General features: G+C 38.2%; 1 protein-coding gene across 6 annotated transcripts in view; it reads right to left on the bottom strand.

Moving 5' to 3' along the window:
* CPQ (carboxypeptidase Q) overlaps positions 1 to 15,323 on the bottom strand; it is a 211,039-nt gene that overhangs the window by 137,399 nt on the left and 58,317 nt on the right. For all 6 annotated transcript variants that reach the window (XM_075495001.1, XM_075494996.1, XM_075495000.1 and 3 more), the window contains one exon: positions 3,490 to 3,697. In XM_075495001.1, coding sequence (XP_075351116.1) covers positions 3,490 to 3,697 — 208 coding nt within the window. The remainder of the gene's footprint in view (positions 1 to 3,489; positions 3,698 to 15,323) is intronic.

Genomic DNA, 15,323 nt, shown 5'->3' with positions numbered 1-15,323 from the left:
TATAGGCTTAATTATGTTAAGTCCCACAACCCACAGGTTTTACGCTCTCGCTGCTGTCCTAAGCACCGTGAGAATGAGATCCCAAGCTCAGAAAGGCTGCCAGGGCATCAAGTCATAGCATGTTTGGTCCCACTGCTTCCTACTTGCATATATGAAGAACAGCCTGATCTTGAACTCATTGTCTTATGGGGACAGGCTCACCTCCTTTGGGCACTTAGAGGGATTCAGAGCTCAGCAGGCACTAAATGAGGACCTCGGGACTGACAGCGAGGATGGTGGATGTCTTTGCTCAGAACATGCACAGTCATGCCCGCTCTGACATTAAGAAGGGTCCTGTCTGGGGAGAGCAGCCCTTCTCTAACTTAGAAGGGATAATACAAAGATAAACAGAACAGAGACATTGGTGAGACACTGAACTTTACTGACAGCATGACAAAATCCATTTCCTTTTTCTGTTCAGATGCTTTCTACACCACCTGAAAACCTGGTAGTGCAAAGTTGCAACTTACAGTAGGTTTCAAAGTACATTTTTCTTAGTTGGAGCAATTGATGCTAAAGCATTTGCTTACTGCTACTGTCTAGCCAAACAGAAAGGATAAAGCAAAACAGAAACCTGAAGTATCAGTGGGTTAACTTTTCGAAAGTACCTGTGTGCCTTGGGTGCAGAGCTGCCTCAAAAAGCAACAGAACATCTGCACCCATATCATATCATCACTTCTGAAGATGAATGCATTCCTGAGAGCTTGATGCTTCACAAAGCAGTAATTATATTTCTTTTATTGCTTTAAGTTGTTCAGAAACGTACATGTGTTAAAGATAAGCACAGGTGCCTAAACAAAGGTTTGCAAGTTTGACAATTCTGAGTATCAATTTTGATGATATCAAACATTTCTTGCAACAGCAAAACAAAGCATGTATTACAAGACTTCAAGAACACTAAGTCTAAAATAAGGCAAACTTTTAGGAAAATATGTCAGAAGTATTTAAACTACTTTTTTGTCTGTTTACCTTAACATTTTCCTAGTTTTACTTTTTTTTCCTCCATTGCTATATGAAAGAATCCACACAAACACTTGGGAAAACTACTTAAAAAGGAGAAACTGAAGTGGACATGCTGCAAAAGTGGGCAAATAAAGCAAAAAAAAAAAAAGGTAAGAAAAACCAATAAATCGTTTTCCCCTTTCAAGGATTTTAGTAATAATATTCAACATGGCTTGTAACAGATAACATTTTCAGACAAATATGATTTTGGTTCTCAGTGACTATATTAATAAACATGCTAAAATCTCACAAGAGGAATTAATGAATTATTTACAAATCACACAGTATATTAAATTCTGGCCAATATATAGATGAATACAAACATGCCGAACATGCAGTTATATCTAGAACTGAATCACTTCTCACCAGACTTCTTCAGTATCCACAGTGACCCTCATTTTCAATTAAGTTCCAGTTTTTTAAGTTATAATTTGCTGCAATACCTGTGACCAGTTACGTTTCACAGGCTTCAGCCTAATTTCAAACTGTTTTGCTTTAGACCTTTGTAAGAGCAATACCACCCACTGCTGATTTCTCACCCAGAGTTCAGAGATCCAGATTTGCTTTTGTTTCAATTCAAAACTTAAACTGAAATTTTGGCCCGTGGAAATGGCACCTTTCTATTTCCCTGGATTTGTAATGCATTTTGAAACACTTTGGCATAAAAGGCCTTGTAAGAGTTTGGGTCTGCAATGTATTTTATTGCCTAAATAGCTAGATGGTTCTCATTTTTACCGGAGTAACAAAGTGGAATGAGCGTGGTGAAGCACCTATTAAGGCTCCAAGAGGAACTGAGTACTAAAAAACCTAAACATTCACTTGTTTTATTTTTCTGTTTCTTGGTTACATTTTCAAAGTGTGTCCACTACCACTCCCATTAACATCAGCAGGGGGCTTGTAAATAAGTCTTTACTCAGTGTTTCAAAAAACTGAGCTTCTCAGTGGAAGAAGTAAAGAGATCCCAATCCATTTCATTACTTAAAGAAACAGAGCAGGACAGCAAAGAGAAAATCAAGTACATGCAAGCATCTCAATGCATCTTTGAAGGTTACATTTGGACACTTTATAATCTGAATTGAAATGTTGTCATTTTGAAATACACCAAACATAATTCAGGAAAGACAGCCTATTAGCTGGTTAGAAGCACTGCTAAAAATTCAGATGACATAAAATTAAAGTAGCTGTACCCTAATTTAGAAGTTGGGGCATTGTCATTAACTTGGTAAGCATATGTTTCATTAAGCTAAACTCATAGGTGATGGTATATAAACCGATCAACCACAATGATTGTTACTTTTTCCCTGCCCAGTGATCAAGCTTCTGAAACTACATTCATGCTAACACGGAGAATCTCTAGACATCACAAGGCAGAGCTGCAGAACTACTATCTCAGAAAAGATAAAATCTTGTAAGAACTATGTCTGGTTTAAAGGACAGAGATAGTCATTCTTATTTTCCATTGAAGTTAGAAAACTACAATGTTTAAAAAAGAATCGTGGCTCAGTAGATGTACTTCAGCAGCAATTTCTAGTGCTGCTGTAACTGAGGTTGCATCAGCATTTTCACAATAAACCACACTGCCAGAAAAATCACTCCATGTTGTAAGCTGACATAGAAGACCTCATACCAGGCACAAATCCTTCAGCACCATGAATTTAGTTTGTATGATTTTTGGCTAAGAAGTTGGAAGAAAAGAGAAAGCAAGAGGAAAAGTCTTAAAATTGAAACCAACAATTTAGGATTAACTAGTGTTCAAACAGAATTTGCAGACACTTTTTACCACAGATGGCTTATTCTTCCAAACTAACACACATACAATGCCTGCTAAATGCAGCACAAGAAAAAACATCTTCAAAAAAGTTAAACTGACATCCTGCATTCACTTTTACATTTGAGGAAAAACTCAGGCAAAACAGTTTTTTATTTCCGGACAGCAGAACGTGGCTTATTTGCCTGATCAAGAAATCACTTGAAGATTATTAACAGGACAATAAGCAAACTCCAAGCACAAATCATTATGGCAACCTTAACTTACTACTTGTTATTTAAAATAATAACTGTATTCTTTATAGTGATAGGATTTCACTTACTGCTTACATACACACTTCTTTGTAAGCCTATGCAGATGGTACTATTTAAAGTGAGCTTTAAGGCAGGGAAACAAAAAGGAGGAGGTTAAATTGTGTGCAGTTTAGTTGAATTTCCTGTTCTTAGAACACAGTAATTCTTATAGTTTTCTAAAATATATCCTAGTACGTTAGAACTGAGCCTGGTGGTTTAAACCTGCTACCTGAAAAAGACTGAAAAGCTGAGATGTCTCAAATGTACAAGAGTAGGTGACTACGAGTTACTCGTTTGACGGATTTCTTAGGAAGGGCTGTTCTTTGGGTTTGTTTTTTCATATTTTTAAAGAACAAAATAAGTTTATTTTTGTATATCCTCACTCACCTGCTCTGGGTACTTGCTTCCAACTATCTCTGCCACAGTGTTAAACGAAGGAGAGTCTGGATAGGTCTTAGCCCCCATCTTCAGGTGCACAACGATCTTAGTGCCCCGGAACGACATCCGTGACATCATTTCGGCGTCTTCCACAGAGATGCAAGCAGTGGGAATCCGGGGCACATCAGGCTGGTAATTCTGCCACCCAGTATGTGGACTGTGAAAAGAAAAATAAAAACACGATGTTAACAACTTAGTTCCATAAGTTATTATCATTATTATAGAATTATTAAAAAGAATACTTTCACTACCACCCCCAGCAGACTCTCAAAAAGGATATTTTTACTATTTTTAAATAAACCTTTCGATAAAATACAGCAAGTGTTTTTATACTAATCAGAGTATCTGACTGTCACCGTTCCGTATGTCTGGAAGGCTATTCTGTGTCAGCTCTATTTAGGTCATTGCCATGCTTTGACATTACAGTAGTAAATCCTCTGATACCACACTTCACTGCTTTATCAGGAAGAAAAGCACTGAAAAGCCAGTAAGTGAACAGTTCGTAAGAAGTGCTTTTTTTTCCCTGTGACAAGTAATGAAATTATAATTCACTACTTCAACTATTTCAACATCAGACTGGAGATTTATTTTGAAGAGCACTAATATCAGAGGCTTCAGGAAAAATAAGACAGTAAGACCATAAAAAAACCGCACACTTATTTGTTCTCAGTACACTCAAGATTTCAACCACTACCTGTAGACGAAAGAGAACTAAAAAAAAAAAAACCCAACAACTAACTTTACACAAATCATGCAAAGAAGAAGAAAAATATGCACCACTAGATGTAAGGCTTCAGTGTCTTCCATTTAGGAATAGCTATGCCTTGTGGAGATAAGGGGGGGGTGGTGGAACGAATCACAAAGTTCCTCAGACATTCACAGTGTGATACGGAGCGACTTCTTTCCTCTCAGAAAGCTGCAGACAGTTCCATGACTGTTTAAGACAATTATTTCCCTTCCACAGGCTCCTTCTACCACCGCTGCGCGCAGAGCTAACTGGAGTGATTCCACATCTGACACCACAGCATCACTGAAAGGTAACAGACAAGGTCCTTAACAAGTTCCTTCAATGTTTTTTCACATTCGGCCATTATTTGTATATTTCTCATTTTCTGGTGCTTCTGTTGAGATTTTTGGATCTAACTTGCAGAACTTCTGAGCATTACAGCTGCAGCTGAAGTCAACACTTTTAAAGTGAAGTTGTATAACCAAGCCAGATACAGCGGAAAAAAACCACGTGTGGGAACAAAGAGAAATCAGGATCTAGAGGTATGCTCAAATTCACAAATACTCCCAATATTAAATCATTCATTACCTTAATTTCCCACTTGTAAAATGGGAATAAAAATACTCTTTGTTTCACAGACAGGAAAAAAAGGGAATAAAAATACTCTTTGTTTCAAGAAGACAGACTCAATGAACACTTGAGAACCATTCTGATACCACAATAATGACTGGAAATCAACTGTTATAAAATTACATGTCCTAAATCCTAAAATAAGCTTAAAACTGTGCATTGAAATATTAGGGTAAAACTCTGAATAAGCAGCTCTTCAGTACTGTCCATCCTCTGCAGTAAATCTGTAAGCTGAAATAATACATCTGCAACCCTTTATTTCAGGTCTCCTTTGTAATTCTCACGTTTCAGTCACTACTCAAGAGGCATTTTCAATATATGTAAAATATTCAGGCTTCCTCAATGTTCTTATGAATAGCCTATTTGTCTGTTTGTCTCAGTTACTAAATTCTGACTTTATCAGTGAAATGCCAGTCAATAAAGTATCCAAAGGAAATCTCTAAAGCTAAACCATATCTTTACCTACATGTTACCCTATGAAGAAGGGTTAGAGCTGAAGCTTTCAAACCAGATTACAGACATTCTTCACATCAACTCTTACAAATTTTAATACTATTTTTCCATATAATAACATTGAAGTTGGCAGGGACCTCTCAAGGTCATCTGGTCCAACTCCGCTGCTCAAGCAGGGCCATGCAGAGCCGGTTGCCCAAGATCACGTCCAATATGTGAAAATCTTCACCTATGAGCCTATGTACAGTAGCAGGCACATATTTCTATACATTTAAAGAAAATTTTTTAAAAAATGGGGGATTTTTAAGTCTTCTAAACTGGAAAAAACCCACTTAATTCCTGGAGGAGATGTGGTGAGGAGGAAGGACGAAATCCACTTTCTAAGGATCTCGATTAGGTAAAATGGGAGAGATTATTCAGTTCTATTTGTTTAGAAGAATAAATCCTTCTCAACTATAACAAGTCATATTGTAATCAATAACATAACCCACAGAGTAGATATGTAAAAACATTTATTTGAAAACAAAATACTAAAAATCAGTTACAGAGGTCTTAGGGGAGCTGCTTCAGAGTGTAGACAGATCTGTTTATTAGGTGGCAACAGTTTAGGAAGTTATTGCTCCCAGTTGTTTATGGCTGAACCTCATGCGAAGGCCAGTGCCCCTTCTCCTCATCAGCTCTGCAGGTCGGGTGACCCATAGCTCACCTTTGAAGTAACAGAGTTACCCTGGTACTCAGAATCTCATGTGCCACATAATCCCCCCGAGTGGGATAAACTCATGTAGACTTATAAATTCAGATCTTTCATATTTTTCTCTTTCCCTTTGTCGCTGTAAAAAAAAAAAAAAAAAAAAAAAGGCCCACTCACCCCCACTTTTCAAATGCGACAATTTGCTGCATATGTTTAATATTTCTTTGAGTGTCTGGGAATATACCCAGCATGTTAACCAGGAGACTTTCCAAAAAACATAAAATAAACAACACACTGAAAAAAAAAGAGAGATGACAATTTCCTGTATTAATGTTCCAAAAAACCCCTACATTCAACAGCTGAGTAGAAACAGTTTCTGCTCATTTTAAATGAACCCATTCACCTGTGTCTTCTGGCAAGATGACGTCTTAGTACTAACATGCCCTGTACGCTGAACTGCAGTAATTCAAGTTTTATCACCACCTGTACTGACTTCACTCCCCTTGTTATTTCCCAGATGCTCAACAAAAGAAACCCCAAAAAATGTATTTGTTTCTCCAATATAAGTAGCAACTACATTTCTTTCAGATGCTCAATCCCGACGCTCCACCACAACTGTGAATAAAGCTTCTGACAACCCACTGAAATGTACGCATGCTTACACACCTCAAATGAACGAATGTTTGGAGGTAAAATATTTACCCCAGCTAGCCCAAAAAATAAACCTTGATGTCACCTGGTAGTCTTGCTATTTTTATGCTCAAACTACTATTTTGCCAAGATTATAAAGGTAAACCCAACTACCCAAATTAAGACATTTTTGCCCAGGCAGGCAGAGCCAGCAACTGTTCAGATGATACCGGCACCTGAAGGGAACGGATGACTGTCCAAATGATTGCTACAAAAAGGGAAATGGACCTTAAGCATTATCAGTACAAAGGCACAAGGCAATATCACAGTCCTGTATATTCCTCATGCTACAAGATGAACTCACATAGAAAACATTTGTGGCAGAAACTTAAGCATCCTGGGATATACCTGATTAAGGTTTACATGCATGCAAAACATGCCATGTGTTAAGTATATCTACATAACAGATTGCTTAATAAAGTATCAAAGAGTACATCAAAAAAATTCTCAGTAAAGTAAATTAAGCCCCTTTTATGCAGAGATAACCAAAAACTGGAAAGGCTGCTGACCATATGGCAAGACCTGAGCAAGAATTAACTAAACAAAATAGAAAAGAAATTACTAGCAGACTCTATGTGTAACAGATGAAGATGGAGAGAAACAGTCCTGAGTTTGGCTCAAAACAAGGCAAAGAGGATGTGGTTCAGGAGAAAGAATTTTGGTACTGGTGGGCAGGGAAGATTTTTTTTTTCCACTGAGTCTGAACAAACATGACTTTGTGGCTATTCTTTCTAAAGATAAAGGATTTTACTAAAAAAAAAAAAAAAATCTGACTTGCATTTACTATTCCCTGCCCCTTGAAAAAGAAAAGAAAGAAAAGCATCACATAAAACCAGCTAGGGAGATCACAAAGCAACTTCGACTCAGAATCAGCATTCATCTTTGCAACATTGGTACCTACAGGCAAGCAAGGTGCATCTCTGGTGTTTCCTACTAACACCTGGGTGTGCCATCAGCTTCTGCTGCTTCAACACTCTCTCTGAAAACGCTGTCATCCAGCAAGCCTGAATTCATTTTGCAAAACTTTAAGGGTAATTAGGCCATTTAATATCTAACATACCCATACTCCAATACCATAGTTTGATGTTTAGTAGAGGAGAGGGGGTGGGCAGTTCTTTTATTATTGTTTTTTATTTAACAAAAGCACCTGTTCCTCTGATTTTAGATCTACTGGATCACCTCATCTCCATATTTAAACTACTTAAAAAATTGAACACATGTAGCTAGATTAATCCTTTACAAACCTATTAACATTAATACAAACTCACCATCACTCAGTCTCAACATTCCTGTTCAACAGCTGACAAGATTCAGATAAAGAAAGTGGTTGGGTTTTGCTTTTGATAAACCCCTAGATTTCACATCTTAGAATGTATTTAAGAGAAGTATCACAGTATGAATAACAAAGCAGAGGAAAGGCTCCAAAAAATAAAGCAAGTTCTCTGTTAGAAGTGCACATCAAATGATTAGTAAGAAACAGATGTGGCTTACATCTTACAGAAAAGTGTAAAGGAAGGATAAAAAAGTCAAGAGGCAGCTAGTTAGTTTCTCTTCTGAGTAAAATAATCAAATGCGGAGAAACTAAAAGGTGTGGATGAAAAGATGTGCTGCTGGTGTCAGGTCAGTTCTAACTCTTGTTAGGGTGGTAGCTGACCTTGCATGCCTCATTACTTCATCCCTAGATTACCAAGCCTTATCTCTAAGATAAGTTAAAATGCCCAAGGACAAGTAAACTGTGTAAGAACCAGTGCTTCAAGCTAAACTGGATGTTCTGATGGAAAACACATCTCAAGTTGAAGCCTCAGGCAAAGATAGCAATCTCCTAAAGGGAGAAGTAAGCATGACATTACAAGAACTCTAACATGACTGAAAGAAAAAAACCCAAAACTTGGTTATATGAAAGTTTACAAAGATCTACTTCAGCCATAGTGTGTACACATACATCCTCAATGCACAATTCTTCACACCAACTTCATAAAGCAATCTAGGATTGGGAAATACAAAATGAATGTTGTCTAAGTATCTTTAGTTTACTCACCCATACAAACACGTTGTGAGACTCTAATTACATACATGACTGCCTATTTTCTACAGGACCCATGCCATATTCACTGTACCAACCACATATAAACTAAACATCCATATCAGGTCAGCTAGTTTGTTATTATCGACTTAAATCATAAAATACATTCCTGAATGGAACCATGACTATACTGATCGCTAGCTATACCCATAGCAAGACCACAGCCTTAACTCTCGGTAATAGACTCACATCCTCCTCATACTTCGGTTCTATTTTTTCAGTTGTATATTCTATCTATTGCAGAAAAGCCCCTCACATACAAAGCTTTACACTTTAAAGGAGTGATGGAACATCCTGCAGCAAAACAGAAGGGAAACTGTACATCTTGATCTCCTGCTTAGCTACAGAGAATAGCTACTCATGAGTACCTCACTCCTGTATCTTTCTCTTCATTGAGAGCAGCACAGCAAGGGCTGAACTCCATTCAAGCAAATCCCCTTTTCCAGCACCATAAAGTCCTTAAAAAACAAAACTTGTCCTTGTGCGCACTCAGACTGTGTATGTTCTTTCAAGATTCTCACCATTATCTGGATAGAGAGGCCAAACCGTAACAGAATTAGTCAAAATGTCAAAAGTATTGTTAATCTTCTCAGGAGGATTAGGTCTTTAAAAATAAAATCAAGACTATTCCCCATTTACAGCCACTTGGCAAAATATAAAAGAAATAAATTCAGCCTAATTTTGTGTTTCTGTCATCATTTGTCCCAAGATTCACTTGCTTTGTTTGCTTCTTATATTGGCTTTGTAGGATTTGATTTGTTAGTTTACATTAATTTGAAATAATAGCAAGACTGTTAAATTTGAAACAAAATACAAATATGCACAGAAAATTTTAAGAAACTACGGAGCAAAAACATGATGTGGTACAAATACGGAATTAAATAATATAGCAGTCTGTTACCAAGGATAGAATATTTGGAGTCTAGTTATACAGTCTCTTCCAGATTACTTTGCACCAACCTTTAATTGATGTAGCATCTGCACAAGTGTAATGAAGTGTAAGAGAGACTCCAGAAACTATTGGCCTTACCGAGGAAAACTCCCTTTGAAAAAGAGTACAGCATTACTCTGTTACCACATGGACTCCATTTAAATTAACATTTAGAAAACTGCATCTAATCAGTGCTAGACACTTATTAAAATTAGGCTTTACCAAATAAGCATAATAGCTTTGACGCAATTACATCTGCTAGGCTGCAGAATGCAACTAACACGTATATGTTTGTATTTCATTATAATATTCAGTACCACACGCATCAAGGGAATTCTATGATAACCACAGAATTTTTTAAAAAATAGCGTCGATTAGATACAGTTTGTCAAACAAGAAGCAGAAAACAACTGTGAATGGTAAAATGATCAAATGAAGCAAGTCCAATGAATTCCACCCTGGGACTATCCAACTGCTGGGAAAGTAGGAAAGTCTGAACAATCCTTTCCAAACGTCTGTAGGAAATGGAGGCTTGCATCAGCTGCTCCTCAACTGAAAAAGAAACTTTCTGCATCTTACAGATGTGAGGATGACTCTCCAGCAGCTGACAATACCTTGAGGGAACCATTTAAGTCATACACCTGTTTGGCCTCCTTCTGCTCAATATGAACAACCAAGCTCCCTCCTCCTGTGTTTACATCCCCGCTTTGTGAGAACGCAGCTGCCTGCTGCACGCTACCATAGGTATGTTAGTACAGGCCTCCTGGAGGGAACGCCAATGACAATCCTAATTACCAGCAGCTGCAAGGCTTCTGGCTTCATGGGGTTTCTTTTTATTTTTTGTTCAACTCCTGGCTTCTCAGCCTTGAGCAGAAGCCATATTTATATCTTCAGTGACCCCTCTATCACCAGAGACCAGTGAGCACACAGGACAAATTAAAAAAACCTCACTGGAAACAGATGTTATATTTTATACCTACAGGAAGGATATAAATAAATCCAAACAGAAAAACCAAAACAACAACAACAACAACATTTTCTTTATTCAGAAAGCAGAGAATCAGACAAAGAGGCATCACAGGGCTAGCAATACATAAACTAAATAACAGCTAGCTGTCTAGAATACTGATCTGGCCTTCATACCTCCTCCATTTAATGACATTTGTTGTTATTGATAATGAATTCTTACATTATCAGACACAAACAGGTGTGAAGAGACATCTGAGCTTTCATGGTAGGATCAATCACTGTATCAGTGCTTCCAAGTCTCTGCTTCATTGCAGAGAGTAATTAGCCGGGAAAGTCAAGCTCTCCCATACACAGGCATGGTTAAGTTAAGTCACACCAGAAACTTGAGTCACATCAAGTTAAGTCACACCAGAAACTTGAGCCTCCTGTGGCGTTGAATACAATATATTACAGGACAGTACGGGGAGGTTCCTCCTCCTTTCAAAAGATGGTCATGGTAGACAGTAACATGCAGCCAACACTTTCAGTGAGCTGAAGGAAAAGAGTAGGGATGGAGAATACTGGTCTTACCCACTATAAAACTTCTTCCTTTTAATCAGCTGACCACACAGGTAAATAGAGGGGAGCGAGGTCTGAAAGGAGGCAGGGAAAAGTTTCAAACACACGGAAGAGAGTGTGGATGCAGCTTTTCTTCTTCCCTTCCTTCTCCACACCACACACCATTCAGAGCAGTACAGTCTTTGGACACTGTTTTCCATAAAAAAATTGAAATACAAACCTATCTTAAACTCAAATGCATTTAGGAATAGATTTTCCCTACAATAGGTTGGGGCAATGCAAACAAAGCCTCCTGGAAACACATTTTTAAAGGGTACAAAGTAAGACTTAAGGGTCAACAGGAACACAAGGGCAGTCTAGAAAAAATCCGCAAGGTAGGAATGGGAATGACAGAGGGGAAACAAGTCTGTGAAGACAGCAGGAGAAAGAACAGTATCTTAGCACCAAAGGCAACTGTGTAGACGGATAAAAGGGGAGAGCTTTTAAAAGTAAAAAACTAGACAGTAGAATAACTTAGGTATCACCACCATAGATAGCATGGAAGTAAATCTCAGGAGTGAAATAGAAGAGAGGAAATGGAGAAATCTAGTCATCTTTTCTGCTGTTTGTGAGTATAACCCTGTTTCCACTGAAAATCAGTGAATATCTTCCATTAACTTCAATAGAAGGGGGAAAAAAAAAGGCTTTAAAAACTGACTGGATATGAGAAGAAAGAGCAAAGGGCCTGACTGGATGCAGTCTCAGGCAGTGAATAAACCAAAAGCCACTGCAAGACACTTGTCTGGGTGAGCCCCTATATTTGCTGAAGAAAACTGAAACTCTGAAACATCTTCATCCCATAAATGCTTCTTTTACTCCCACAGATCTTATTTCTATAGATTAAACTCCTTTTTGATGTTCTATTAAACAATCCAACACTTCCGCTATTCAAGTAAAAAAAAAACTTCAGGTCAAGAGAATAAAAAGTATGTTAGTAAAAATAATACAGAGGGGGTACCACTTATTTTTCCCCTCAAGTGAGAGATTTTAGTAGTGCCACATGAAAGGAACTATTTTAACATCACCTGATCATTATATTTGCCTATTTAGTTCACCTATCATACAACAACACTCTAAGTGATAAGGATACTTTATCTAATAGTGTATTACAGTGATTTGATAAACTCATTCTCCAATAAAATGGTATGTTTTTATTTTCAAAACTCAGGCAAGTCTTGTTTGTTGCTCCAAAGTTACAGATACACCCTGAATTTTTCAGTCTCAAACTTGAAATCCACTGTAAACAGAAAAGTTCCTTTTAGCAACAGAATATATTTTTAAAGCTTATTATAACATTATAATAACTCCTGTGAACTAGGACTAAATACTGAGCAGCATGGCAAAATGTCATGCCAAGTGTGAGCATTTTTTCCCCAGCTGCATTTGTTGACTGTGGCAGATTCTCCCAAAAGCTTCATAATCTACATCAGATGAAATACAAAATGTCCCAATAGGTACATATTTCCTCTGAACAGCTCCTTTCCTGGCAATTAGTGTTGTGTCTGGGAAATGAAGAGTGTCAGGCTGAAAAAGAAATCTTTCCAGTGCAAAGCATGGTTGGGAGAATGATTGAATCAGTTTTGGGGATCTTCCCGTGCTGGTGGTTTCTTTGGGAGCACGCAGGAAGAACACCTGGTACACAGCAGCTGCCATGAGGAAATGAATGTAGGGGTTTCCCAAGAAAACAGTTAAGTCTTGAGAATTCAAGTCATTTTCCTTCCTCAAAAGAAAAAGAGAAATTGCTGTCAAATGGCAACACTTTCTCACTGTTTTGTTTTAGATATCAAGTTTGTCGTGCTCTTCAATACATACTATATACTCATACTATTTTGCTTACAGTTTGAAGGTTTGTGCTCGTCTGATTTAATCCTGGAGATATGCTGATTTACCATCTGCTGAAGGGGAGAGAAAAGATTATTCTCAATCCCACTTTTAACATTTTATGGATTTCTTTAATATCTAATGAAGAGTGCCTACGAGAGTCTCTGCTGGAAGAGAGGCTGTCTGAAACAATACAATTTTCTTTCCTTTTCATTAGTTAATTCATGATGCTGAGGAAAATGTTGTTGGAGAAAAGGCAGCAGGCTGGAGGCTTTTGTTGGAATGTACAATAATGATAATGACTTTTATAGCCTGTACATAAATTTAAATATACAAATGCTTTTGGACCTTAACCAAGAGATACGGGCACACAGCCAGTCAGATTGGATGAATTGTGGTGGTGGAGAAGGTGAACTGGATTTAGGGACATGATGAGATTCCAGACTACCTGAAAAGTGACAGCCGTGGGAATACCGCAGCTCTCCAAGGTCACCTCTGGTAGCTCCAGAAGAAGAGAGCTGTCAGGGGAGACCATGGGCTTCCCCGCCTGTCCTCACCCGCCTGTCCTCTTCTACCCAGACAGCCTCCCTGAGGAAGGGCATGCAGCGAGTCACCTGCATTCACAGACTTGTGCACACACCACAGCCTTAGAGCCCAAGATACGAAACCACTGAAGCCCATCTAGTGCAACACTGCAAGACAGTAACAGAATAAAAAACGGGAACTTTCCTCCCAGTGTTCAAATGCTAACTAGGAATGATTTTTCGCCCCTGAAGAACACTATGCAGGAAAATATCTTACAGATTGTTAATGATTAATGTTAACACTGAGACCACATATATAACTTCATGAATAATATAAATAGAAAATCTGTTAAAAACCTGTATGCACTTAGAAAGAAGTGTATCGTATAATTTTAGAAGCAGGACTGTGTTTTACAAGCTAATACGCACAGGCTGAATTAGCTTGCATCTGTCAAGCAAAAATTTGTTTCTGTAAAATACTCTGTACTACACTTCTGTGTAAGCATAGTGGAGTTACTTAAATTATTCACTGGAAACGGTATTTGTTTCAAATCTAGCTTGCCTATAAACAGATGCTGAATTCTACAGAACAACTCTGAATGTGTGCAGTTCATAACTATTTATCACATAGTTTAAAGCAGTTGTTCTGTAAGTGCAGCCCAAAGATCACTTGCAGCTTGCAAAGCCTTTGTACACCCAGCCCCCAAAGCAGGCTTTTAATAGTTTCATCTACGTGAAGATAAAGGTTCACTGACCTGCAGGTGAATCTTGTGATGTAGCCCATACACTGATTAATACCAGTATTAACAAAACTGCTGGTTTAACAGGACAGTGCTTGATCCATGACTTAACCACTGAACTAACTGTTCACCTGCAGTTCACCTGCATCAACTGTTCACCTGCAGTGAACAGTTGATGGTTGACGTGACCCATGGTACACTGCAAATCACACAGTATCACTTCTTGCTGCCAGAGGTATGAAACTACTGAGTGGCCTGAGTGATGAATGGAACTTCAGAATCTCTGGTTTTAGTTAATTCACACAAGGCAGAGTGATGAACAGAACTTTAGAATCCCTGGTTTTAGCTAATTCACATTATTAGTCTCCCTCATCTGACAAAAGTATCTGTTGTTGTCCTGTGCACAAATGTCTAGAAGTAATCTGGATTCTCCAGAGCTAAACGGTAAAATAGTTTCAATATCTCTTGTTGAGGCATATTTTGTGTGCTTCACAGTCACCAGCAAACTAATGTGATGAAATCCAAATAGAAATAAGTAAATCAGAAACTATGTGGTATGCGGCTGCAAAAATGCTGATAAAACATCTTCTTCCTTGGAAAATTGTGATTTGTCAAACATTTGGGGAAGACAGGCCTGTCTAGGAGCATCCTTCTGAAACCCCAATAGCCAGGCTGTCCAGCTCACGAGCTCTGCTCCCTGCTAACCCTGTAAAGTCCTTCTGAACAACTCAAGTGGAGATGGAAAAAATAGCGTATTTGTGGTTAGAAGTTCTCAGCCACAAACATACTTGGACTAGAAACCCCTTCAAGCCTCACAGATACTTTCTCTAATACCCAACAGTTACCCAAGCCTACCAAACTGACCTGAGTGCTTTGAAATCCCATTACATTTTCTTTAATCAGCTGGACTGACTTAAGAGTAACAAC

Source organism: Mycteria americana, chromosome 2, assembly GCF_035582795.1.
Source record: "Mycteria americana isolate JAX WOST 10 ecotype Jacksonville Zoo and Gardens chromosome 2, USCA_MyAme_1.0, whole genome shotgun sequence".
NCBI lineage: Eukaryota > Metazoa > Chordata > Aves > Ciconiiformes > Ciconiidae > Mycteria > Mycteria americana.
The sequence above is the reverse complement of the archived record's forward strand: the minus strand, read 5'-3'. Positions and strand labels throughout refer to the sequence as shown.